This window comes from Sus scrofa, chromosome 17 (assembly GCF_054392235.1).
Source record: "Sus scrofa isolate SSC_HxYL_T2T_F1_AM1 chromosome 17, Sscrofa_HxYL_maternal_Yorkshire_Landrace_v2.0, whole genome shotgun sequence".
Taxonomy (NCBI): Eukaryota; Metazoa; Chordata; class Mammalia; order Artiodactyla; family Suidae; genus Sus; species Sus scrofa.
In genome coordinates, this window is record NC_139399.1 from 41,434,720 (window position 1) to 41,458,511 (window position 23,792).

At 47.4% G+C, this 23,792-nt stretch overlaps 1 protein-coding gene across 3 annotated transcripts; it reads left to right on the forward strand.

The window, feature by feature from the left end:
* Nucleotides 1-1,983: 1,983 nt before the first annotated feature.
* On the forward strand, nucleotides 1,984-22,157 carry LOC100736623 (signal-regulatory protein beta-1). 3 transcript variants are annotated; one of them, XM_021077524.2, is made up of 7 exons: nucleotides 1,984-2,108; nucleotides 9,674-10,039; nucleotides 15,623-15,940; nucleotides 16,481-16,798; nucleotides 17,242-17,394; nucleotides 20,879-20,987; nucleotides 21,612-22,157. In XM_021077524.2, the coding sequence occupies exons 1-6, from the start codon at nucleotides 2,036-2,038 to the stop codon at nucleotides 20,983-20,985; spliced, it is 1,335 nt and encodes a 444-aa protein (XP_020933183.2). In that variant the 5' UTR covers nucleotides 1,984-2,035; the 3' UTR covers nucleotides 20,986-20,987; nucleotides 21,612-22,157. The 3 variants fall into 3 exon arrangements, with proteins under 3 accessions (XP_020933183.2, XP_020933184.2, XP_020933185.2); XM_021077525.2 differs by lacking the exon at nucleotides 17,242-17,394 and having other exon boundaries at nucleotides 16,481-16,810; XM_021077526.2 differs by lacking the exon at nucleotides 17,242-17,394.
* Nucleotides 22,158-23,792: the final 1,635 nt, after the last annotated feature.

The window sequence follows — 23,792 nt, forward strand, 5'->3', positions numbered from 1 at the left end:
TAAATTTAAAAAAGCAAGAGCCTACAATATGCTATCTACAAGAGACTCACCTCAGGGCAAAGGACATGTATAAATTGAAAGTGAAGAGAGAGAAAATGATATTCTATGTCAATGGACAAGACAGAAAAGCAGGCATTACAATACTCATAGTAGACAAAATGGACACTAAAATGAAGACCGTAAAGAAAGACAAAGAAGGGCACTATTTCATGATAAAAGGATCCATTCAAGAAGAGCATATTACAGTCATATATATATATATGTGGGTATATGCCTCGAATATAGGAGCACCCAGATACCTACAATGAATACTAACAGACATAAAAGCAGAAATTGATGGGAATAAAGTAATAGGAGGAGATTTTAAAACCCCACTTACATCAAAGGACACGTCCTCTACACAGAAAATCAATAAGGCCACAGAGATCCTAAATGACAAAATAGACAACTGAGACTTCACTGACATTTTCAGGACATTCTATCCAGAAACATTAGAATATACATTCTGCTCAAGTGCACATGGAACACTCTCGAGGATGGACCACAGTTGGGGCACAAAACTACCCTCAACAAATGTAAGAGTATAGAAATTCTTTCGAGCATCTTCTTGGGGTTGCCAAGGGGGAGGGGGAGGGAATGGGATGGACGGAGAATCTGGGGTTAAAAGATGCAAGCTATTGCATTTGGAATGGATAAGCAATGGGATCCTGCTCTATAGCACTGGGAACTCTTATCTAGTCACTTGGGAGGAAGCCTGAAGGTGGATAATGGGAGAAAATGAATGTATACATGTCAGTGTGACTGGGTCACTTTGCTGTACAGTAGAAAATTCACCGAACGCTGTAAACCAACTCTAATGGAAAAAATAAAGATCATTTTCAACAAAAGAAAAAAATACATAACTCTTTCCTTTTCATTGTTGACTAGTATTTCCTCATATGGGTGCACCACATTTTCTTAAATTGGTCCTGGATCATTGGGTTTTGGAGGTTTCCAATGTATTGCTTTATCAAGAAATCTGCTGTAACATTCCCACATGATTTTTGTGTGGACGTAGTTTTCATTTCGTTGGAATCAACACCCGAGAGTGTAGTGTCTGGGTCACATGAGCCACATCCGTTCATGGAAGACGTCAAGAAATGGTTCCCTTTTATTTGAATTCAGCCCACAGAAATTCGGAGGTCCACATTGAATGGGGCATTTGGTCAAAGTTTTCCCAGTTATATCAGTAAAGGGCCAGGACAGGGAGTTTTTTCAGGAGCAGACCTGGTTCCCTCTCAAACCCGCGAGGCCCTGGCCATCCTTTTTCTTCCTTTTCCCACCTGAGTTCCTCCTGGTTGAGGCAGGTGAAGAATGAGGCCACAAGCCAGCCCCATCCAGGGATCTGGACCTTGGGACCTTGCAACACAGCCCACAACCACAGATCCTCTGGGCTTGGGGCTCCCAAAAGGGAAATCACCATGAATGGGGTGAGGGACCCAGTGCAGAGAGTAGAGGCCCCAGGTGGGGAGGAAACCAAGCCTGTAGAGTCTTTCTGAAAACATCAGTGTGTTTCCATAATCTTTATATACTCTTATATAAGCGTTTACTAAGTATATACATTATGTTACATGAGTACCTCCAACTTGTAACCTCCTAATACATGAAACATTAAACATAACATTCATTAAACATACATTAAACATACCATACATTAAACATAATGGAAATACTATGGTTACGTAATGTAGATATTTTTGTTTCCATAACGTTATCTAAGGTTCACATAAGGTTTACGTAATGCTTACACAATGTTACAGAAGTCAATAATTCTACCTTGTAACAAGTTTTTCTGCCTGATTTCTAGTTCTCCATCTAAAAGCAGGAACTGTCTAGAATGCAGAAGCAAGTTACTATCTCACAGCCATTTCATTCCTCCCCAGGCACTTCCTCTTATATCACAGGAGGTGGGGCTTAGCTCCTCTCCACAGAGCACACAGGTCCACTTCTCACCAGGACACACATTTGGACAGAGCAGCCTCCTCAGGCCTCGGCAATGCCCATCCCTGAATGCTGGTCCCACCCTCCTGCTCCTCGCCTGCTGCTGACCCTACTGCTGGGACTCGCCGGTGAGCATTCCATGGTGGAGAACCCCCTCTCCCTGCCCACCCTGCACCTCCCCATTCCCCTCCACTTCTAGGACCTCCATATAAACGTGGGTGTGGCCCTCAGTGGGGCCGGCACAGACCAAGGATGGGGCATTATCCAGAGCAGGAAACCAGGGATCTGAGTGTGTCCTTTGTGGATCCATTTTCTGCAGCTTGCTCCCAGAAGCATCAAAACAGATGATATTTCAAACACCAGGAATAACGAGTTTGTGTGTCTTAACTTGTCTGATTCTCACAATATCCTGGTGGGGGAGCGGACTCTTACTCCTCGATGGCAGATGGGGAAACTGAGACAAAGAGAGTCACTTATTCCATGTCACCTACCTAAGGCAGGCGAGCACAGGATAGTCTAGGCTGTCCAGCTTTAGAGTTGATTCTTTTAACCGCCTTGTGGAGCTCGGCTTTGCAGAGGAGGCTAATGGCAGAGAAATCATGAAATACTTAGAAGCACGCAGCTTATTCCACACCACCCATTGTGCTGCGCTGAGATCAGCAGAGGTCATATCCCGCTGTGTGTACTCCCCAACTTTTTTTGGTGCTGTGTTGGATGGTTAATATGTGCTAAATTTTAATGTGTGTTGACATTATTTAATCCCCCACACAGCCTGGACCCTAACAGGCTAGGCAACACGGTAACGCATGTTTGTGGATGCCTGTATGTATGTATGTGTATGTGTAGGAGTGGGTGTGAGAAAGTATTCGGAGACACATGAGATTTCAAAAGGACTTTCTTCTTGTTGCCTTCAAATCATTTTCAGCCACAGAAAATGACATGAACAGTTACTTCGTTTTTGCTGTCTCTCAGCACCTTCGCTCCTCTTCTGCTTTTCTACAAATCTACCTTGACTTCGCCCCCAAACTGTTAAGACAGGGATGCTTCTATTTTGGTAAATGAGTAGAACTTTGTACGTTGCCATCTGAGAGGCCTCTCCTCCATTCTCAAGATGGGTGAGGAAGACAGAAGGGGATTAAAAAGGTAGAGTCTCTGGCCTATATTCTTTGTATTTACATTATATTCATATCCTTCCCCATATCTCTGATTATATCCATATTATGTAGAACTATGTCTAATGCGAGTCGAATACTCCAGGTCTAGGGGAGATCTAACGAGTAATAATTTTTCATTGTCTTGAACACTCACCTTGGGCCTGACACTGCTGGAAATGCCTACGGCTCTTCACTCATGGGATCCTTGTATCCAAGCCAGATGCTCTTGTCACTCCTGCCTTGCAGATAAGAAAACTGAACAAGGAGGGGTTCAAGATCACTCAGAGTTAAATGGTAAAGGCATGATTTAAACTCAAGCCATCTGCTGCTAGAGCTCATGGGTTTGACCATGGCTCTCCTCATTACTGTGGCCCCATTTCCATCTCATGGGATTTCGGCAGCTTTTGCCAATGCATATGGAGTAGAGTGGCATATGAGGAAGAGAGTTTGTGGTTTTCTTTTTCTGGGCTCTTCTGCTTCCTGCACACATGCAAATTGCTTCCATGGTTCATGAAATCATCTGTCCGGGAATCTCTGTTTCTGACAGAATTTTTACAGAGTTCACCCACTTAACATAGAATTCAGCCTCTCAGAGAGATGTCCCACTTGGCAATTCATACACCATACCTGTATTTTTTGACCCCTATTATGTACCATGACCTATTCTAGGAACTTGGGTGCATTGCTTAATAAAAGAGACAAAGTAGATGCCTTGCTGGATATTCTATTCTAGTGGAAGAAATGACAAGAAACCATATATTTCTACTTAAGTAACTGATATAGTAAGTTAGACCATGATACGGGGTTTTTTTTACAAAAGAGTCGCTGGTTGAGAGAACTGGGAGAACCTGTAGGGAGGGAGGCATTTTAAACACGGTGGTATTGGGTGGTCATCCCTGAGAAGGGGAGATGGGAGCCCTGATGGAAAGAAGATGCTGGAGTGCGCCCCATGGTCCTCTGGGGGAAGAGCCTTCCTGCCAGAGAACAGCATGTGCAAAGGCTCTGAGAGAGCATCTCCCTGCTGTGATCAAGGATTTGGACTTTTGCTCTGAGTGGAATGGTGGCCACTGCAAGATTCTGAACGGAGAACTGACACACTCTGACTTGAGTGTTCATTTATCCTAGCATTTGGTTGAGACTAGAGTACACAGGCCATAGACAGAAGCAAATAGAGCATTTGAGGTCATTGCCTTCACAACACAAAAATAGAAGTGGCTGCACTGGATAGTAGTAGAGACTACTCCCAGAAGAGAAGGAATGCCGATGGTGAGGCTTGCTGGAGATGCTTGATGAAGGATTTACTGACACATAGGATTTGGAATAGGAAAGGAAGACTCTAAGGTTCTGAGACCTGAGTATCTGGAAACAGAAAGGTGGCTGAGCTGAAATATAGAGGTTGTGGGAGAAGATCAGTTCAGTTTTGGTCATGGCAACTGTCTAGAAACATGAGTGAATTCTTGGACATTAAAATCCAGAGTTCAGGGGTAAGACCTGGACCAGAGTTAATAGGAGAGTTGTAGACACGCAGATGGCAGAGAGTTTGCTCTTCCTGCCTCCACTCAACCCTCTGATCCCTCCTCTGTTCTCTCAATTTCTCCCTCCTACATTCAGTCCTCTTTCTTCCCATTTTGGGCTTAGCAGTTCACGTTCTCTGACCTCAGTCTTCAGCTCCAGACTTAAACACACAGCCTACACCGTGTTCTAAGTACAGCACTGGACTTGCCTTGTAATAGCCTGCACCCTCCCTAGGAAGGGATGTTTGGTTACAAACAGGGCTGAGTAGAGGATTTTACCAGCTCACCCCCAGCATAGGTCAGCCACAGATCTTCTCCCTAAGGTGTAGGGGAGAAACAGAAAATACCACGGGATTGTTTGCAGTGCCCCAACACATTTCCATCCCTGCAGTTAGACCCATGCCTGTTTACTAGGACTTTGCAGATAAGAAAAGCAAGTGATCTTTGCCTGTTGATTTTATATCTCAAAACTCTGCTGGATTTATTTAGTAGCTCTAACACTTTTCAATGTTGTAGTCTCTAGAAGTTAAACATTAAAAAAAAAAAACCCATGTCATGTACACACAGGGATAATTTTACTTCTTTCTTTCTGACTTGAGTGTCTTTTGTGTATTTTTCCTGCGAAATTGCTTTTGGTGGAACGTCCAGGACTGTGTTGCCTAGACGTGGCCAATGTGGGCAAGCTCCTTCTTGCTCCGATCTTAGGAGACAAACTTACAGAATTTCACCATCCACAATGCTATTAGCTGTAGCTTTTTCATATGTGATACCATTTATCAAGATATGCCCATCCATTCCAAGTTTATGGATTGTTTTTAATCATCAAAATGGGTTGACACCTCTCAAATTCTTGTTCTGCATCAACGAGATCCTTTTGTTTTCCTCTTCACTTGATGGTTTCATTGTCATATGTTGAATAAGTTTTACATTCCAGCAATAAATCTCAATTTGTCCTGGTGCATAATTCTTTTAATATGCTATTGAATTGGTCTGGCTAGCATTTTGTTGAGGATTGTCGCATCAGTAGTCAAAGAGATATTGGTCTGTATTTTCTTGTTATGCCTTTGTCTAGCTGTGGTAACAGAATCATGCCTGGGAATGTTTCATGGGGCCTCTGAAAAAGTTGAGAAATCTCTCTTCCTTTTCAATTTTTGGAAGAGTTTGAAGAGATAATATTAGTTTTCTTTACACGTTTGGAAGTATTCACCAGTGAAGATAAGTGACCTCTGGCCTTTCGTTTTATCTATCTTTCTTTTCTTTTTCTTCCTTCCTTCTTTCCTTTTTTCTTTCTCTTTCTTTTGTTCTTTCTTTCTTTCTTTCTCTTTCTTTCTTCCTTCCTTCCTTTCCTTCCTTCCTTCTTTTCTTCCTTCTTTCCTTTCTTTCTTTCTTTCTTCCTTCCTTCCTTCCTTTCTTTCTTCCTTCCTTCCTTCCTTCCTTCCTTCCTCTCTCCCTCCCTCCTTTCTTTTTCTTTCTTTCTTTCTTTCTGTCTTTCTTTCTTTCTTTCTGTCTTTCTTTCTGTCTTTCTTTCTGTCTGTCTTTCTTTCTTTCTTTCTTTCTGTCTTTCTTTCTTTCTTTCTTTCTTTCTCTGGCCTTTTAGGGCCCCACCTGTGTTTATGGAAGTTCCCAGGCTAGAGGACAATTTGGAACCACAGCTGCAGGCCTAAGCCATAGCCACAGCAATGCAGGATCCCACACGCATCTGCAACCTACACCACAGCTCACCACAACACGGGACTCTTAACCACTCAGCGAGGCCAGGGATTGAACCCACATCTCCATGGACAATAGCCAGTTTCCTTATTGCTGAGCCACAGCAGGAACTCCATCAGGCCTTTCTTGTCAAGCAGATTTAATATATTGATTGGGTTTCACTGCTAGATAGACGTCCACTCCAATATTCTATTTCTTTATGATGCAACCTAGGATTTGTCCATTGTGGTCAAGTTATCCAATTTCTTGGTGTTCAATGAATTGTTCTCAGTACTCTATTCTGAGCCTTTTTATTTCCGTGCAATTCTTAGCATGTTCTTTTATTTCTGATTTTAGTTCCTTGAGTCTTCTCTCCTTTTGTCTTAGTCTATCGAGCGAAACTTTTGTCAGTTGTCTTGATCTTTTTGAAGAACTATGCTTGGTTGTGCTGATATTCTCTGTTGTTTCTCTAGTCCCAATTTTTTCTTCCTCTCTTCACTAATCTTGACGATTTCCTTTCTTTGTTCACTTTAGAGTTTGGGCTTACTTTTCTCTTCTTTCCACGCTTTGAATGGTATACAGTAAATGTACTGATTTAGGATCCTTCCTTTTCTTAAACATCTCCATTTTCAGCTATCGGTTTCCCTGTAGGGCCAGTTTCTGTGCAACTCACATGATTTGGTATCATGCCTTTTTTTTCTTTTTCTTTTTTGTTTTTTTGTTTTTTGTTTTTTTGTCTCCAGGCATCCTGTAATTTCCCTTCTGGCTTCTTTTATTACCTCTTGATTGTTTAAGAGGATGTTGTTTGATTTCTATGTGTCTGTGAATACTTTATTTCTTCTGTTAGGGATCTAGTTGAACTGTACAAAGCGTTTGACTAGTGGGCTGCTTGAAAAGCCCTTCTTTCAGGTGCCAATAAATTGCCTTCTCATTCTTCCTACATGATGATAACACATACATAGTTTTTGTTATGGCAACTGGTTTCTGTGTCAGGACAGATGTGTGTGGTCGACAGAAAATAGCCCCCTAAGAGACTCACGGGAGAATCCTCACCTGTGAGGGTTTTACTTTGTCTGGCCAAAGAGATTGTGCAGAAGCAATTAAGACTCTTGGAATGGGGAGAAGATCCAAGATTATCAAGATGACTCAATAAAAGGGGTAGGGGTAGGATAAGATAATTAAAGAGTTTAAAAATCCCCAGAGTTCCAGTCATGGCTCAGCGGTTAACGAGCCCAACTAGCATCCATGAGGACACAGGTTTGAACCCTGGCCTCCCTCAGTGGGTTAAGAATCCAGTGTTCCTGTGAGCTCTGGTGTAGGTGTCAGACATGGGTCAGACCCTGCATTGTTGTGGCCCTGGCCTAGGCTGGCGGCTACAACTCCAATTAGACCCCTAGCCTGAGAACCCGAAAAAGATCAAAAGGAAAAAATGCCTCCAGGGGATTATAGACAGAAAGGAAATTTTAAGGGAGTTTGGGAGACTCTTGTAAGTAAGGACAGCTCAAGACAAGACTCCAGCACCTAGCAACAATCGACAATACCTTGAATGTGGACCAGGTGCAGTAAAGCACCAGAAACACTCCAGCCACAAACCCAGAGACTTATGTCTTATGACAATAGATGAGGAGTCTGAATCTTGTTACATTATGTCAGGGAGTTCATGGTCCTTGAAGAGGAACATATCTGCATGGAGCCAAAAAAAAAATATAGGTGAAGGAGGTAGGCGGAACTCGGTAAAAGGGGCCATTATTGCAAAACCTGAGGTGACTGATCATATTTTAATATGTTACCACCCTTTAGCTAATATGCATGTGATGAACATAGCACCGTCCAGTCCCCATGAAACCATGTAGGATCAAAGGAGGAACTGATGATGTAAGCCTGGACATCTACCCCAAAATGAGGAAGAAGGTGGCCTTCTCTCCCCTTCCCCACTTGTTCTGTGATGATAACAAGGTGTCCCTCTTTATTCTTGGGGCTGCTCCCTTCCTTTCCTGCCTGCTTTCGTCCTTCACAAGGGTCTGGCCCTAGGAAAACTCACTCTCTGCTTTTGCCACTTTGCCTCACAATGAATTCTTTCTGGGCTGAAACCAAAGAACTTCAGCTTCTGGAAGTGCTGACACCAAGGGAACGGTCTCCCCTAAAACAAGGTGGGTTGGCATCCCTTCCTAAGGCACAGATCCTGGGATTGGGTCCCAACCTGGGTTATGGCTGGGATCGAGGTCCACCTGAAAAGGCGGGCGGTTTCATCATGACAGGGATTCTTATCCGAAGGAGGCAGGAAAGCCCAAGTTAGAGGCAGGCAGGTGACAAGGGAAGCAAGCTTGGAGTGATAGGAAGATGGAAACAATGAGACAGGGAGCTTGGACAGTCCTAAGGATTTGGAAAGGCCATGATCGGCGCCTCCAGAAGAAATATCTTCCACCTGACACCTTCATTTGAGTCCAGGAATACCGTTTTTGGTCCTCGTTTTTCATAATTTTATTATATCAGCCTTAGGCAACTATTATAACATGCGTATGTCTGTGGGGAAAAAAATCCCAGGGACAAGAAACCAGGTTTTACTTTCTTCTTAAACCGAATGTTCACCATGTGCTGGGAGTTCTGCCCATCACTGTCACTCAAGTAGTCAGGTGGATGCAGCCGAACCCGTCATGAGCATGTGGATCTCTGGGGAAGAGGGAAGTTGGTCCATAAAGGTTCTTGCAGTGAAATGAATAACTTCAAAAATAATCCATCAGGGAGCTCCCGTTGTGGCACAGCAGAAACAAACCTGACTAGTAAATATGTGGTTGCGGGTTCGATCCCTGGCCTTCCTCAGTGGGTTAAGGATCCAGCGTTGGCAAAGCTGTGGTGTAGGACACAGATAGCAAACAGCTGCAGCTCCAATTCAACCCCTAGCCTGGACACTTCCACATGCCACCCGTGTGGCCCTAAAGAGCAAAAAAAGAAAAAAAGAAAAAAGAATCATCATTCCTCCTCACAACTTAGTGATCTAAAGAGGTCACGTGGTCCCACCTAATGCAAAGGCCAAAAGTACAACCCACCACGAGGCCACAAAGTGAGCGGTCCGAAATATAAGGTGAATCGTGACATGGTAGAAGGGAAGGGCTCAAGTACACAAACCCATTCCCTGCCTCATCCTTAACCCTCTCTGTGTGAGGGTCTCAGGTTACAGGCTCATTGTGAAGGTTACATGCAATGTACATGAATGGGCTGAGCTCAAGGCCCACACATGGTGCCCTCAGTGAATGAAAGCTCTTGTTGAAAATCACTTGAGAAAACCTGCAGGACCACCTAAGGATGAATAACCAACTGCTGTGTGTTTCCCTCCAGGAGCGGCAGGTGAGGAGGGGCTGCAGGTGCTTCAGCCTGAGAGGTCCGTGTCTGTCGCAGCTGGAGAGACGGCCACTCTGCCCTGCACTTCGACCTCCCTGATCCCCATTGGGCCCTTCAAGTGGTTCAAGGGGACAGGACCAGCCCGGGAGTTAATCTACGATTACAAAGGAGATCCTCGGGGCCACTCCCCCCGAGTAACAAATGCTTCAGATTCCACAAGGAGAGACAACAAGGACTTTTCCATCCGCATCCGGAACATCACCCCAGCAGACGCCGGGACCTACTACTGTGTGAAGTTCCGGAGAGAGAGCCCTGCGGACGTGGAGTTTAGGTCTGGGCCAGGCACTCAGCTCACTGTGAGTGGTGAGTATGGCGGGGACGCCTCACCCCCTGCTCTGTGACAGCACCTCATTCAGAAGTTCCTCCACTCTTCCAGCAAGAAATAAGAACCAGGAGAGGCAGAGCGTGCTTACATTATGGTCTGGTTCTTGATTTGCTTTCACTCCCTTTTGTTGACCAGGAAATCTCAGGCCTTGAGAGGTTGTGCTCAGGCCCCAGGACTGGTATTTGGTGGGAAAGGTCTGGGGCCCCAGGACTGGTGTTTGGTGGGAAAGGTCTGGGGCCCCAGGACTGGTGTTTGGTGGGAAAGGTCTGGGGCCCCAGGACTGGTGTTTGGTGGGAAAGGTCTGGGGCCCCAGGACTGGTGTTTGGTGGGAAAGATCTGGGGCCCCAGTCAGCTTGGCTCCACAGCACTTTGCCTTCAGGGATAAGGAAACAGCAAGTCGAAGGGGCTTGCCTGGTCACAGGCCAGACCTCACCTCCTGCCCCCAGAGATTGCCCCCGCAATGTGCCCAAGACATCAACCCCCAGAGCTGCCCATTGTTTTAACAACTGCTCAACACTCAGCGTATGCACAGCATGGTTCACTTGACAGGCTCCTGTTGAGGACACCAAGCTCTTCCCAACCTTGGGCTGAAAGCGCTACAGTGGATAACCTGGTAGATGCATCACTACTCAAAGGGGAAACATCCATGCACGTGGCATTGCTAGGCCCGAGAGTATGTGCCTTTCATTAATTTTATTTTGGCCACACTCAACCATGTGGAGTTCCCCGGCCAGCAATCACATCTAAGCTGCCGTTACAACCTATCCCGCGGATGCCCCAACGCTGGATTCTTTAACCTGCTGGGCCAGGCCAGGAATCCAGCCTGGGTCTTGGGGCTGCCCGTCTTCAGAAGCCACAGGAGGAGCTCCAGCCTGTGTATTTTATTTAAGGTGAACATGTCATTTAGTGTCCCTTTGGAGTGTGGCAGGGGTTTCCCTGAAGGACAAGACAAAAAATGAGATTTATGGCATATACTACATTTCAAAATCTCTGTAAAAATGACTTCAGGCTACGCCATGCTCCACCCAGAGGTACCATAACCCTGACCCAACCGAGCATCCCCAATACAGCAACAGCACCAGTACTAGATTTGGCAACAGGGCAGTATGTGTATCTTAATTTTGCCGTTTTACTGTGAAATTTCCCTCCTCGTAAGGGTAGGCCTCCAGTCTCCCCACAAGCCCTGGACCTAAGCAGGGAAGGTGGCTTCATCCTGATTTTGCAGATGTTGCTAATTCCCAAGGGGGAGCCCCTTGCCCCGCCAGTCACAGCTAGTAAGTGGCTCCCATGCCCCTCAGATCTGCTGCCCCCCAGGACAGGGCTCATCCTCTTGCCCAAGCCCCTGCCCCCATGAGTCCCTGGATGAGAAAGGAAGGAAGTGGGAGGGGTCAGGGAGCAGCAGCCCCTCCTCAGAGGCTGAATCTTCCTCATGCCTCTTACTCCTTCCAACCAGTGCTCTGAGGGAGGGGCCGTCTGGTTTTCCTTTGTAGATGAGGACACTGAGGCTCAGAGAGCAGACCTGGCTGGCGAGCAGGGAGGGGAGCCAAGGCAGACCCCCAAGCAGCTTGACTCACAGCTCTGTTCTCTGCACACCGTGCTGTGCTTGTCAAAGTGTGCAGAAAGCTCCAGCCTCTCCTGAAAGCCCTGTAGTAATAGGGGTCTTCCTGGTCTCCCAGCAATAAGCATTTCAAAGGGTCTAGTGTAGGAGGCAAGTCTCGCTTCACAAGCATATTCAGCAGAGATGCGATGCTCATGATGTGCTGAATCTCTTCTTCAAAGACAGGGCTCCACACATTGAAAAGCATCAGGAGCCTTTTCTCCCCAGTGCTGTGACGTTGCCCCTTCACTGAGCTGCCTGCAGGTACATCCCCAGGCAGGGCAGGGTGGACAAGCACAGAGGGGCACCTGCCGTCCCAGCCGCACCACGCATGCCCATCCCTGGCTCTGCAGACGGAGGGCAAGGACAGGGTGCTGTTCCCTGGTGGGCACTAACTGGGGCCCCCCACCAGCAAGAGCCCATATTCAAGACTCAGGGGTCAGGATCCAGGTCTCACCCTTGAAGCTTCAGGGGCCCCAGTTCTGGGCCCGCAGAGGCCACTCCACCCTGTAGCTGCTCAACGTCAGGAATCTCAGAGGGAAAGGGGGTAGTTAGTATGGGGGCGGGTGGGATTTGCTAGCTCTGTTGATGGGCATGAAAACTTCAAGGTGACAGGAAAGACTTCTGGGACACAGTGGGGAGGGTGGGGGACAGTCCCTTCATTGCTCTCAGCCTCAGGTTTCTCATTGTAAACTGGTCATCTCATGGTCTCCTTTGAGGAGAGTCGGAAGGACCTGAGGTGCTCTGTCTACATCCCCAGCACAGAGCAGGGAGCCCCAAAGCCAGTGTTATGTCAAGGTCATGACCAGTTCCCTGTGCTGGGCCTCATCCCCTCCCCTGTGCAAGGAGGGGAATCACACCAGCTTTCGCAGTGTGTCCTGAGGGTACAGGGACCTGGTGACAGGACAGTCTCTCTGTCAGCGAGGCTGCTGGCCTCCCAGGCTGTGTGGGCTCAGGAGTCCGTGCTGACTGGAGAGGGTCTAGGAGCCCTGGTGGGTGGGTGAGGGAGGGAGTTCCTGGAGGTCAGTGCACAGAGGTTGAGAGCCTGAGCCGAGGCCCCTGCCTGGGCCCCCATTCAACCTCGGACCCTTCCTGGCTCTGGGGCCTGGACAAATCCCCCCACATTATGCTCGGGGTCCTGGTCCACCAGGGGCAGCACTGTCCTCAGAGCCACTGAGCGATGCTTAGAAAGGTCTTAGAGCTGAGCCTGGCACGTGATACACTTTCCACCAAAGGTCGCTCTGATCCCCTGAGCCAGAGGGACCTCGGAGGGGTCCCTTTCCCTCCAGGACTAAGCCTCACTGGGGATGGGGTGGAGCCAGTGCCTTTCAACCTCATCCGGGACGAGCTGGGAACCCTGACCAGCTCCCCAGACCCTGGCTCCACACTAGAAATTCAGATTGACTTGGGCAGACGTGGGCCTGGGCAGCCGAGGGTTTTACCTCCTGCAGAGGGTGCTGAAGCCTAGTCAGGGTGGGGGAGCCTGGGCTCCGAGTTCCCTGAGTCCCAGAGAGAGAGCTGTGGTTTTGCCCTGACAAAGGCGACTCCACCTTGGGCATGGAGCTGCAGCAACTGCTCTTTGAGGTGTGAGGGCTTCAGCATAGGCTGGGCCAGGGCCAGCTCATAGTAGCCCAAGAAACAAAACTGTTGGACTGACAGAGACCACACCCCGTGGCGCTCACCTGGGCTGAGAGGGGCTTCCTGCCCCTCAGGCCAGCCTGTTCAGACCCCAGCTTCATTGCTAAGGGACCCTTCCCATCTCTCAACACTCCCATGTCTACACAGAGCCTGGACATACCTGCAAACACTCACTGCTCAACCCAGAGCCCTCCTGCCTCAACACAGCAAAGTGTCACACATGAAGGCTGCTCTCCCTCCTTTCCAAATGCTTCCAGCTCTGTCAAGGGCTGACCTGCAGGAAGATGCTTGTGGTATCTTGTATTCGGAAAGCCTGTTCTCCTAACCTGTGTGCTGAAGGAATTCTTAAAAACAGAGGAAGAGAATAATACTCTGGTGTTTCTACTCCTTTGTTCTTTTCATTTAGGTTTTTCATGTCAGCTCCATGGAACAAGATTTAAGAGTTTTTATTTGTTTGTTTAATTTTCCTGTGCTTATGTTCTTCCTTCTCGCTGCCTAAAGAATAAGTAGGCATGTCCATGTGTTTCTTTTCTATGGAAAGTTTCATTTGTGCCATATATCAGATTCCAGATAGAAGTGAAATCATACGGTACTTGTCTTTCTCTTTCTGACTTATTTCACTTAGTGTAAAAGTCTCTAGTTCCATCCATGTTGCTGCACATGGCATTATTTTGTTCCTTTTTATGGCTGAGTAGTATGCCATTGTGTCTATATACCATATCTTCTTAATCCAATCATCGGTCCATGGATATTTGGGTTGATTCCATGGCTTGGCTATTGTGAATAGTGCTGCAGCGAACATGCGTGTATGTGTCTTTTTCAAAATCGGCAGAACACTAAATCAGCTATAATGGAAAAATTAGAAAACATTGTAAAACAAAACAAATTAAAAACACCATATTAAGAATCTTTTTTAAAAAAAACTTTCAGTAGGTAGTTTTAGAACTAGGAATGATCAGATCAGATAATACCAACCACTGGTGCTACTGACAAAGCACCCACTATGTGCGCCAGACTCTGGGTTTTAATACGTTCTCCCTCATCTTACCAGGTGGTCCTTTATCCACTTTGTCAAGAATCAGACAATGAGGCTCAATGATAAAGAACAGAAGTGCTAAAATTTCTCAGTCCTGTGTGCAGTGAGATGACCTCTGACTTTCAGGGGCTGGATGACTCAGGACAGCTGCGTCCTCCCTGAGCCTCATCTCATGCATGGGACCATGCTCAGGCCTCCCTCACGGGGCTGGTGGGAGGATTAACGAGCTGAGGGGGAAGGAGAGATCAGGCCATTTTCGGCTTCAAAGAAACCCTCAACAGGTGGCGAAGAAACCCTTTAGAGGGTGAGGGTGCTGGTGTTTCTATAGCTTGTGCTGATGTTTCTATGACCTGACATATTAAGATACCTCTTTACTATATCTGAAAACACATTTTATGAGTTATAGGAAGCAAGGTAAAAATGTATAAATGCAAATATTTGTGATATTTGTTGCCGGCTAACCTTCACAGGAGGTGTTGGATAATAAGGAACCACTTGGAGACACCCTACAGAACCCTCCACAGGGTGAAAACACCCTCACTTTTGATTTGCTGATCCATGAATCCACCTGCTTCTTAAGCCTGTGTCTGTGTCTCTTCCGATTTAATCACAATGAAGAAATTACCCACCTTTGGATTTTGCACTCAGCAATCTTTGCTTTCAACCCACACTGACCCAACAGAAGAGCCACGACTCCCAAAAAATTCGCCGTCTCCCTTTGACAGTCAGGAATTGACACCTTAGTCCTACTAGATTATTTGTGGAAAGAATGAAAACTCTGAAGAACATTCATAAATACCTGAGGGAACGGCTTGAGATATAAGTAAAGTCTTGAGTTAAGGATCAATTTGCTTTGTTTAGCTTTGTGAAGCAGCATGTATTTAACTCAAAGCAAAGCTGCTTCCACGGCCTGATTTCCCCCCCCCCCCCCCGCAATGCTGGGCAGGATAACGGGTTTTGCAGGGGAGGCCAGCTAGGAACCGTGACCAGGAGGGTGACACACCAATCCTCACTTCTGTTCCTGTGCCCTGATCAGTGGGACATCACCTGGCAGACGAAGGAAGGTTTACATTGAGCGTGGGCTCAGAATTCCACGTGGGCCCTGCCCCTTACTCAGAGCTCACTTCTGGGAACCTGGGTCCCTCTGAAAGTTGAGGATGCTGACCTGCCAGCCCAGCATTATCAGGGCATTAAAAATAAGATATTGAAAGTTCTTAAGTGCGTCACGCGCTTATGCTTAGTGAGGGAAGTCACGCTCATGTTGATTGTTTAAAAATGCTCCTTTTGTAGCCAAGCCCTCTCGGCCCGTGGTCTCAGGCCCTGCGGCGAGGGCCACACCTGAGCAGACAGTGCGCTTCACCTGCAAATCCCACGGCTTCTCCCCCAGAAACATCTCCCTGAAATGGTTCAAAAATGGCAATGAGCTCCCAGCCTCCCAGACCAGCGTGGAGCCCGAGGGAAACGTTTCCTACAGCATCTCCAGCACCACCGAGGTGCTGCTGGCCCCGGGGGATGTGCACTCCCAGGTCATCTGCGAGGTGGCCCACGTCACCCTGCAAGGGGGCCCTCCTCTCCGTGGAACTGCCAACTTGTCTGAGACCATCCGAGGTAGATACCCTCACATCAGCCCACGGCCACACCTGCCCCAACCCCCAGCCTGCCCCTCCCCCTGCCTTGAACTGCCTCGAATCTGCTTCCTGACAGTCCTGCCCAACCACCAGGCTCCTGGCTGTGCTGGCCACTCACTGCTGCTTCCATGGCAGCCGCGAGGTGGGTCATGTCCAGGCCCTGTGCTCAGAGGTTCCCTGACTCGACCCAGAGCATCTCCAACGACGGAGCACCTGCTCTAAGCCAGGCCCCCGTGTGCTTGGTGATTTCCTGTGTTTTGCGCCAGTTATGATATTCCCACCGCATGCCAGGGGCTGTGCTTGTTGATTTCCCTCCTTATACCCCAATGACGGGTCCGTGTGCCCTGCACTGTGCTCAGTGCTTTCATTCATAGGTCCAGAGCCCCTCAGTGTGAGAGCACCTGTGGCCTGCCTGGCTCGGTCCTGGGCGACTCCCTGCTGTGCTGGGAGCTGGGATCCAGCCCCTCCCCCATGACCTGTCTGTTCCACAAGGTCAGAGCTTCTGCCTGTGCTGTTTCAGTTCCACCCACCCTGGAGGTTACCCAACAGCCCCCGACGGGGAGCCAGGTGAATGTCACCTGCCTGGTGAAGAAGTTCTACCCCCAGCGCCTACAGCTGACCTGGCTGGAGAACGGAACCGTGTCCCGGACAGAAACGGCCTCGACCCTCATGGAGAACAAGGATGGGACCTTCACCCGGACCAGCTGGCTCCTGGTGAACTCATCTGCCCACAGGGAGGCCCTGCTGCTCACCTGCCAGGTGGAGCATGATGGGCAGCCGGCGGTCACCAGAAACTATGCCCTGGAGGCTTATGTCCACCAGAAGGAACAAGACACAGGTGGAAATCATGGTGAAGCTTCTGGTCACATGACGTGGCATTTAAATGAGATATTTTTTCAAATATGTAGAGTAGTAATTCATGTTTATAATAGAATACTGTAGAAATCTATTAACATCAAGCAGAATGTTGAAGTGATCACCCCTCCCCCAAATCCCACTCTCCACGAGTTACTACTCATAAGAATTTAGTGCAGTTTTGTAGAACTTTTGACATTAACATATTTAAAGGAAGGGATGGAGGGAGGGAGGGAGGGAAGGAGAAAAGGAAAGCGTGAGATCATCCTGGTCAGAGCATCCTGCCTCTTGCTTTCGGCAGTTAACAGTAATGACCTTCACCCTGCCCTGTCCGCCCAGCTCCCTCCATCCCCTTCTTTCTAGCTTCTGCCTAGTCTCTCTCCATCCTAGATTCTTCCATCCATATCACTAATGTCGCCCCAGCAGACGTCTGTACCTACTGCTCTGTGATCTTCTGGAAGGGGCGCTCTGAAGACTGTGAAGTTGGAGTCTGGGCCAGGCACTGGGGTGACCGAGAGGGGTCCATGTCCAGCCCTGCTTTGTCGCTGATTTGTGACAGTGGAGCAGCAGGGATCCCAGGTGCTCACTGCACATTTTCTAAACACAAATCTCTCTGCAGTGGTGATCTCCTTTCCTGCTTCCACCACCCTGAGGGTTTGGGCTTTACAGAAGGGACTCGGGAAGCAGTGGACCTGATGGGGTGGAAGATGGCTTGCTTTTAGTCCAGGTGATTGGGCTGAACGCAACAAGGTAAAGCTGCCTCTCTGAGGACAGAAAACACCAGCCTGCACAATGGATAGGTACTATGCAGAGGCAGGTTCCCCTGAGCCGGGCTTCTGCCAAGGTCACGGGGGGATCCCCTTTCTATGACGAAAACGTGTCTTCTCACATAACATCAGGAGAAGGTCAAGTGGATTTCCAGGAATCTTTACTCCAGGGCAACTTTCAAAGGCCCAGAGTCCTTCCCAGGGGCCCTTTGCTTGTCCTCATCTGTGGAGTCAACACTAGTTCATCCAGAGTCTCTGTCCCTCTGCCTGCTGGAGGAAGAAAGGGAGGAAGGGGAGGAGCACCCACTTCCCTTACACCAGAGATACAGAGAAGTTGCATCATTGTGTCCACTCATGACTTAGTCCTGTGTGCACATGCCCAGGGCCAAAGAGTCCACAATTGTGTGGTCCTATGATTACCAACACAGATTGTCTCAAAACCATTACACACTTGGTAAAATCAACAATAATTCCTTATATCATCTGAAGTGGAGTACAAATTCAATTTTTCAAACTTTCCTTGTTTTCTTTTTTTTTTTTTTTTCCTGTTCTTTTCTCTTTTTAGGGCCACACCTGCGGGATGTGGAAGATCCGAGGTAGCTCGGGGTCGAATCCAAGCTATAGCTGTTGGCCTATGGCACAGCCACAGTGGTGCCAGATGGGAGCCATCTGCAACCTACACCACAGCTCCTGGCAACACTGGATCCCCGACCCACTAAACGAGGCCAGGGATCCAAACCACATCCTCATGGATACTAGTCGGATTCCTTTCTGCTGAGCCATCTTGTGAAGTCCCCAGCTTTATTTTATGGTTCTTATGTGGACGAAAAGTGTTCTTAATTCCTCTGTAAATGTTTAGTGACATTTTCCTGTGACACCATCTGTGTCTCAAGAATAACATTTTATTCCTTTTTTTTTTTCCTTCTTGTCTTTTGTCTTTTTTAGGGCCGTACCTGTGGAATATGGAGATTCCCAGGCTAGGGGTCGGATTGGAGCTGTTGCTGCCGGTCTACACCACAGCCATAGCAATGCCAGATCCGAGCCGAGTCTGCAACCTACACCGCAGCTCACGGCAAGGCCGGATCCTTAACCCACGGAGTGAGACTAGGGATCACACCCACAACCTCATGGTTCCCAGTTGGATTGTTTCCATTGCGCCACGATAGAATTTTACTCTTGATTTCAAATTACTGACAAGAATTTGGATTGGTTAAGAATATTCAAATTATGTCATCTTGTGTGAGCTGCACAGCTTATGCTTTTTAAGGTATTTAGTCCATGATTTATGCCTCTACAATTGTTCGTAGTATTTTCTTACTATGGTTTTGATGTCTGTAGGTTCTGTAGTAATGTCCTCTCTTTGATACCTGATACTGGACGTGTATCATGTTGCTTTTCTTTTTGCTCTAAATCAGAAGACCTAGAAGTTTCTCAATTTTTTTTTAAAGAACCTGTTCTTTGTTTCAGTTACGTATTCCATTGTGTACCTCTTTCCAGTTTCATTGGTTTTGCTTCTTTATTTTTTCCCTCCTTCTGCTTTAGCTTTCTTTTGCTCATTCTGTGTCCTTTCTTGAGGCAGGAACATACACGACTGGTTGGGACCTTTCCGTTAGTCCAGTGCCACCCCTGGGTCTCCTCCTGGGCCGCTAGGAGAGTGGACCTGCTGCCTGACTGCTGTCTTCTTCCGCCAGTGCTCAGGTCTCCAGCTGCTCTGCCTCCTCTTCCTCCTCAGAGCCCTCCTACCCTCTTTCCAGGTTGTTTCTGGGGTTCCAGTTTGACCAAAGAAGGAGAAGAGGAAAACCAAGTCCATTCCCTCTTATCTGGGGGCTACTTGAACTTGCTGTGTCATCTTCCATCTCCTGCTTTGGCTGGTACTGTGGGTGCTTCCAGGTGGCTGACCTGGCATGCCTGCTAGTGTATTAAGGCTGGAAATGGTTTTCTGGGAGTCTAGGTTGGTAGATTGGAGCAACGGGCAAGATGCCTATGGGACAGTGCTGCCCGGGACCCACACCTGCCCCAGGCACCTGAGGGCAACAGCCACGGCTGTTCTGGGTCCAGTGAGTCTAGCATGAGGATGCACATCTTTTTGTTCCTTTTGATGGGATTGGGAGGTTTGACACCATGTCCAGCTTAAGGGATCTCGCTTCTCCCAGCACAGCATCATCTACTATGTTAATGGAGTTTCGGCTTGCTTGCTGGCTTGGTGGTTTTGACAGTGGTTTTGAAAGATTCTGAATCCTCTAGGTTTGTAGTTCTTTTGTCTTTCAGGAACCCAAATCCCTCTCCCATACTTTTCCTTTTCCCTTCACCACGCAATTGCCAAACTGCTCTTCTTCCTTTGTTTTTGCCTTTTCTACCCAGGAGTCACACACGTTACATCCTGATTGCCTGCTGAGTGACATGTGTCCTCCTTGAATGAGGTTCTTATTGCCACTAAGAACTTGCCGGGTGGAGTGATCTAATACAAGACCACGGCACTGTCCTACACTTGTAGAGGACAGAAGCCTACAGGGGTTCGCCGGGCTGTGATCCTTCTGAAGGTTGTAGAGGAGAATCCCTTTCTTTGTCCTTGCCAGCTTCCAGAGGTCCGACAGTCCTTGGCAAAGGGCCCCACACCCCTGATCACAGTTCTTGTAGCTCCCCTCCTTCTCTGACTCTCTTGCCTCCCTCTTTTACTTCGAAGAATCTTTGGGATCAAGTGGGTTCCACTCAGAAAAGCCGAAATTATGTCCTCATTTCAAAATCCTAAACTTTGTCACTACTGCTCATCCTTGTTGACATGTAAGGGGACTCTGTGCCAAGTCTTTTAAAACAGACTGGCTTTAAAACCCCTTCCTATTATCTCTGCTCTGCTCTACAGGAAACTTTTCGATATTCTCAAATTTAGGGTGGATTTAATACTGGTGCAGATATTTCCAAATACGTTTTGTGTTCCTTTGCTGCTACCCTTGTCTGTTTCTCCTACACTTTTCCTGGTGGCCGGGAGAGGATGGGATGGCAGCTTAATGAAAGCTTGTTCAAAAGGATTTGGGTGATTTTTCTCTTGACTCACAACTAGTTTCAGTTCTGGCATTTGCTCTTTAAGTAATAGGGCTCTTGCAGCCTGATACAGGAATGGGTGAGAATGAAGGACCTCTATACCCTAATTTCTGATTAAACTAGTGCCCAGGAAAGGATACAGGTTCAAACCTTCAGTGTTTATGGGCCCAAGTGGCCTCAGATGCAGTAAGTGGAGGCCCCTGTTAATGGCTCCTGTGGGGTTTCTCTAATTTGTCCTCCTGTCTCTTGATTTCCAGGCCAAAATATATCTTCTCCTCTCCTGGTAGTTCTCTTCCTAGTCCCCAAGTTCCTGCTGGTGGGTGGTATCTCTGCCATCCTTGTCTACATGAAGTTTTGGACCTGATGGTAAGTTCTGGGGGAAGGAGGGCAGGAAATGATCTGTCCTAGAAGATACAAGGTCAGCAGTGGGGGCTGCCCTCAGGTCACACAGGGTCAGGGCCCTCGTGCAGTTACGAGAAGGTGACACACCTCCCTCAATACCCTCAGGAGGATCCTGGATCCCTCTCAGTGGTGCCCAACTACCAGCAAGTGGTGGGGTCCTGGAGGGGGTGGGCTGGATCAGGGGTTTACAAAGGGTGTCTCCAGAGATTCTGTGGAGGTAGTGGGCTGAGGGTCCTGAATGAGAGGCAGCTGGTTCCCTTGCAGAGCATTTCAAGATCACTTAAATCCTGGGGCTCTTTCGGACAAAAAGAAACCACATTTTAGGGTAATGTTGAGAAGGCCACACAGGCTGTTCTCAGAGTGGTTCCCACTCTGACCCTCCGCGTGACAGAGGGGCTGGGTAATGGCTGGTGAAAGGGCGTCAGGATGTGGGGAGGAGGCTGGGATGGGTAGCTCGGTCCTATCTCAGGGCTGCCTGTGCTTTCAGAACAAGTATCCCAAGAAGTGAACACCTGGGCACATAGGAAGAATGCAGGGATTGTTTCTTGAATAATGAGCAGATAATAAATATCAACATGTTTCCCACAGCTCCTTCCTCACGCCCTTGCTGGTGTCTCCTTCTCCCACCGAGGGGCCCAGCCTAGGAGAAAGACCCAGCTAGGAAACCTGCCTGCCCACATGCTCCTGAGACCTCTGGAGCTGGGTCATCTTACATGGTCCTGAGCAGGGATCATGGGAGGTAGCTCTGGGAACTGACTCACTACATCTCTCTGGAATGTGAGGAATAAGTCAGATCGACAGAGATCAATATCTCTCCTCCATGACCTTGACATGGCCATGAACTACACACTCATGCCCCTGCTCAGAGGGGTTTTTCTGTCTTGTGTGTTCCTCCCTTCATCCGACACCCCACCCTTTGAGGTTCTCTTTTAATTGAGTACACATGATTCTCCTTCCTAGTTTTGAGGAAAAAAATGTATTCTCCTTCTTTTTTGCCCAAATGTCCTACCCCTCAAACCCAGAAACTGTTGTTCCATCTTCTCTTTGCTGTGGAAACACCAGTTCTTCTATCATCTTGCATCTGTCCCAACCCTGTTGCTCATGGTAAATATACTGTGTTCAGAAGCCTTGGAATCATCCTTGATTTGTCTTTTTTTTTTTTTTTTTTCTTTTTCTAGGACTGCACCCATGACATATGGAGGTTCCCAGGCTAGGGGTCTAATCAGAGCTGTAACTGCCAGTCTACATCACAGCCACAGCAGTGGGGGATCCAAGCTGCATCTGCAACCTACACCACAGCTCACGGCAATGCCGGATCCCTAAGCCATTGAGGGAGGCCAGGGATCGAACTCACAACCTCATGGATTTCTAGTCAGATTTTTCAACCACTGATCCACAACAGGAGCTCCTGACTTCTTTTTCTTTTATTCATTCATTTTTACCTTCAAAATGTTTATGCTTATGTCCATAATTAAAGATGGCAAATATATAACAATCCACCCTCCAAAAGAGGTCGGGGGGGGGGGGAAGCTGTTTGATAGTACTTGCCAATTTTTTGCTGTACATAGTCCCAGTGTGACTAGTTTCAAGCTACCAACAGTTAAATAACCAGCTTGCAAAATTCTCAAAACTTAGCAGTGGGCTCTCCTGAGCCCATCCAAGCCTCCTCCAGTGCACCACTGAGTTGTATGCACAATCTGCACATTCTCACCCCCACCACTACTCCCTGGTCTCAACCACCCTCATCTCTCCCTTCACCATTGCCAAGGTGTCTGACTAGATTTCCTGTTTCAGCCTCCATGAGTCTTTGGAAATATAAATCAAATCCTCTCACTCCTCTACTTCCTTGCCCCTCATGTCTGCCTGGTCACTCACTTCTCTTTCCAATCTCTGCTCAGTTGTCACTTTGTCAAAGGCACCTTCCACCATGTATAAAATATCAATTTTGGGAGTTCCCGTCGTGGCGCAGTGGTTAACGAATCCGACTAGGAACCATGAGGTTGCGGGTTCGGTCCCTGCCCTTGCTCAGTGGGTTAAAGATCCGGCGTTGCCGTGAGCTGTGGTGTAGGTTGCAGACACGGCTCGGATCCCGCGTTGCTGTGGCTCTGGCGTAGGCCGGTGGCTACAGCTCCGATTCAACCCCTAGCCTGGGAACCTCCATATGCCGCTCCGGCCCAAGAAATAGCAACAACAACAACAACAAAAAGACAAAAGACAAAAAAATAAAATAAATAAAATAAAAATAAATAAAATATCAATTTTGGCATTTCGTCTCCTCTTAACCTGTGCAGTTTGTTTCCCGAGCACTCACTACTGTCTGACACACTACATGTAGGCAATTCTCACTTTGCATGGAAGAGCAGGGCCTTAAAATAACCTGGAAAGTGAAACTTGGAAAAGTGACCTCAATAATCAGTGGGATAATGACTGTTTTGTGACCTTCAAAAAATTGTTTAAACATCAGAGACTCTCTTACTGTCGGTTATAAATGTAGAGGGAAGTGAAAAAACAGTAAAAATTAGTATTTATTTAGTATATTATAATTTGTCACACTTGAAACATTGAGAATAAAGAGTTTATTTCTCTGCAAAGCTTATCAAAAGTAGTATGAACTGTTTTCTTTCTTCTTCTTGTACAATTTACTGTATAAGAGCCAGTATCTTATATATATGCCTTGGGGGATTATACTACTCCTTTCTAAGTTTGGGTAAGGTTCCAACATTTTACTCCCTGTACTCTCAATATTGTGAAAACTTTTTTAAAATGATT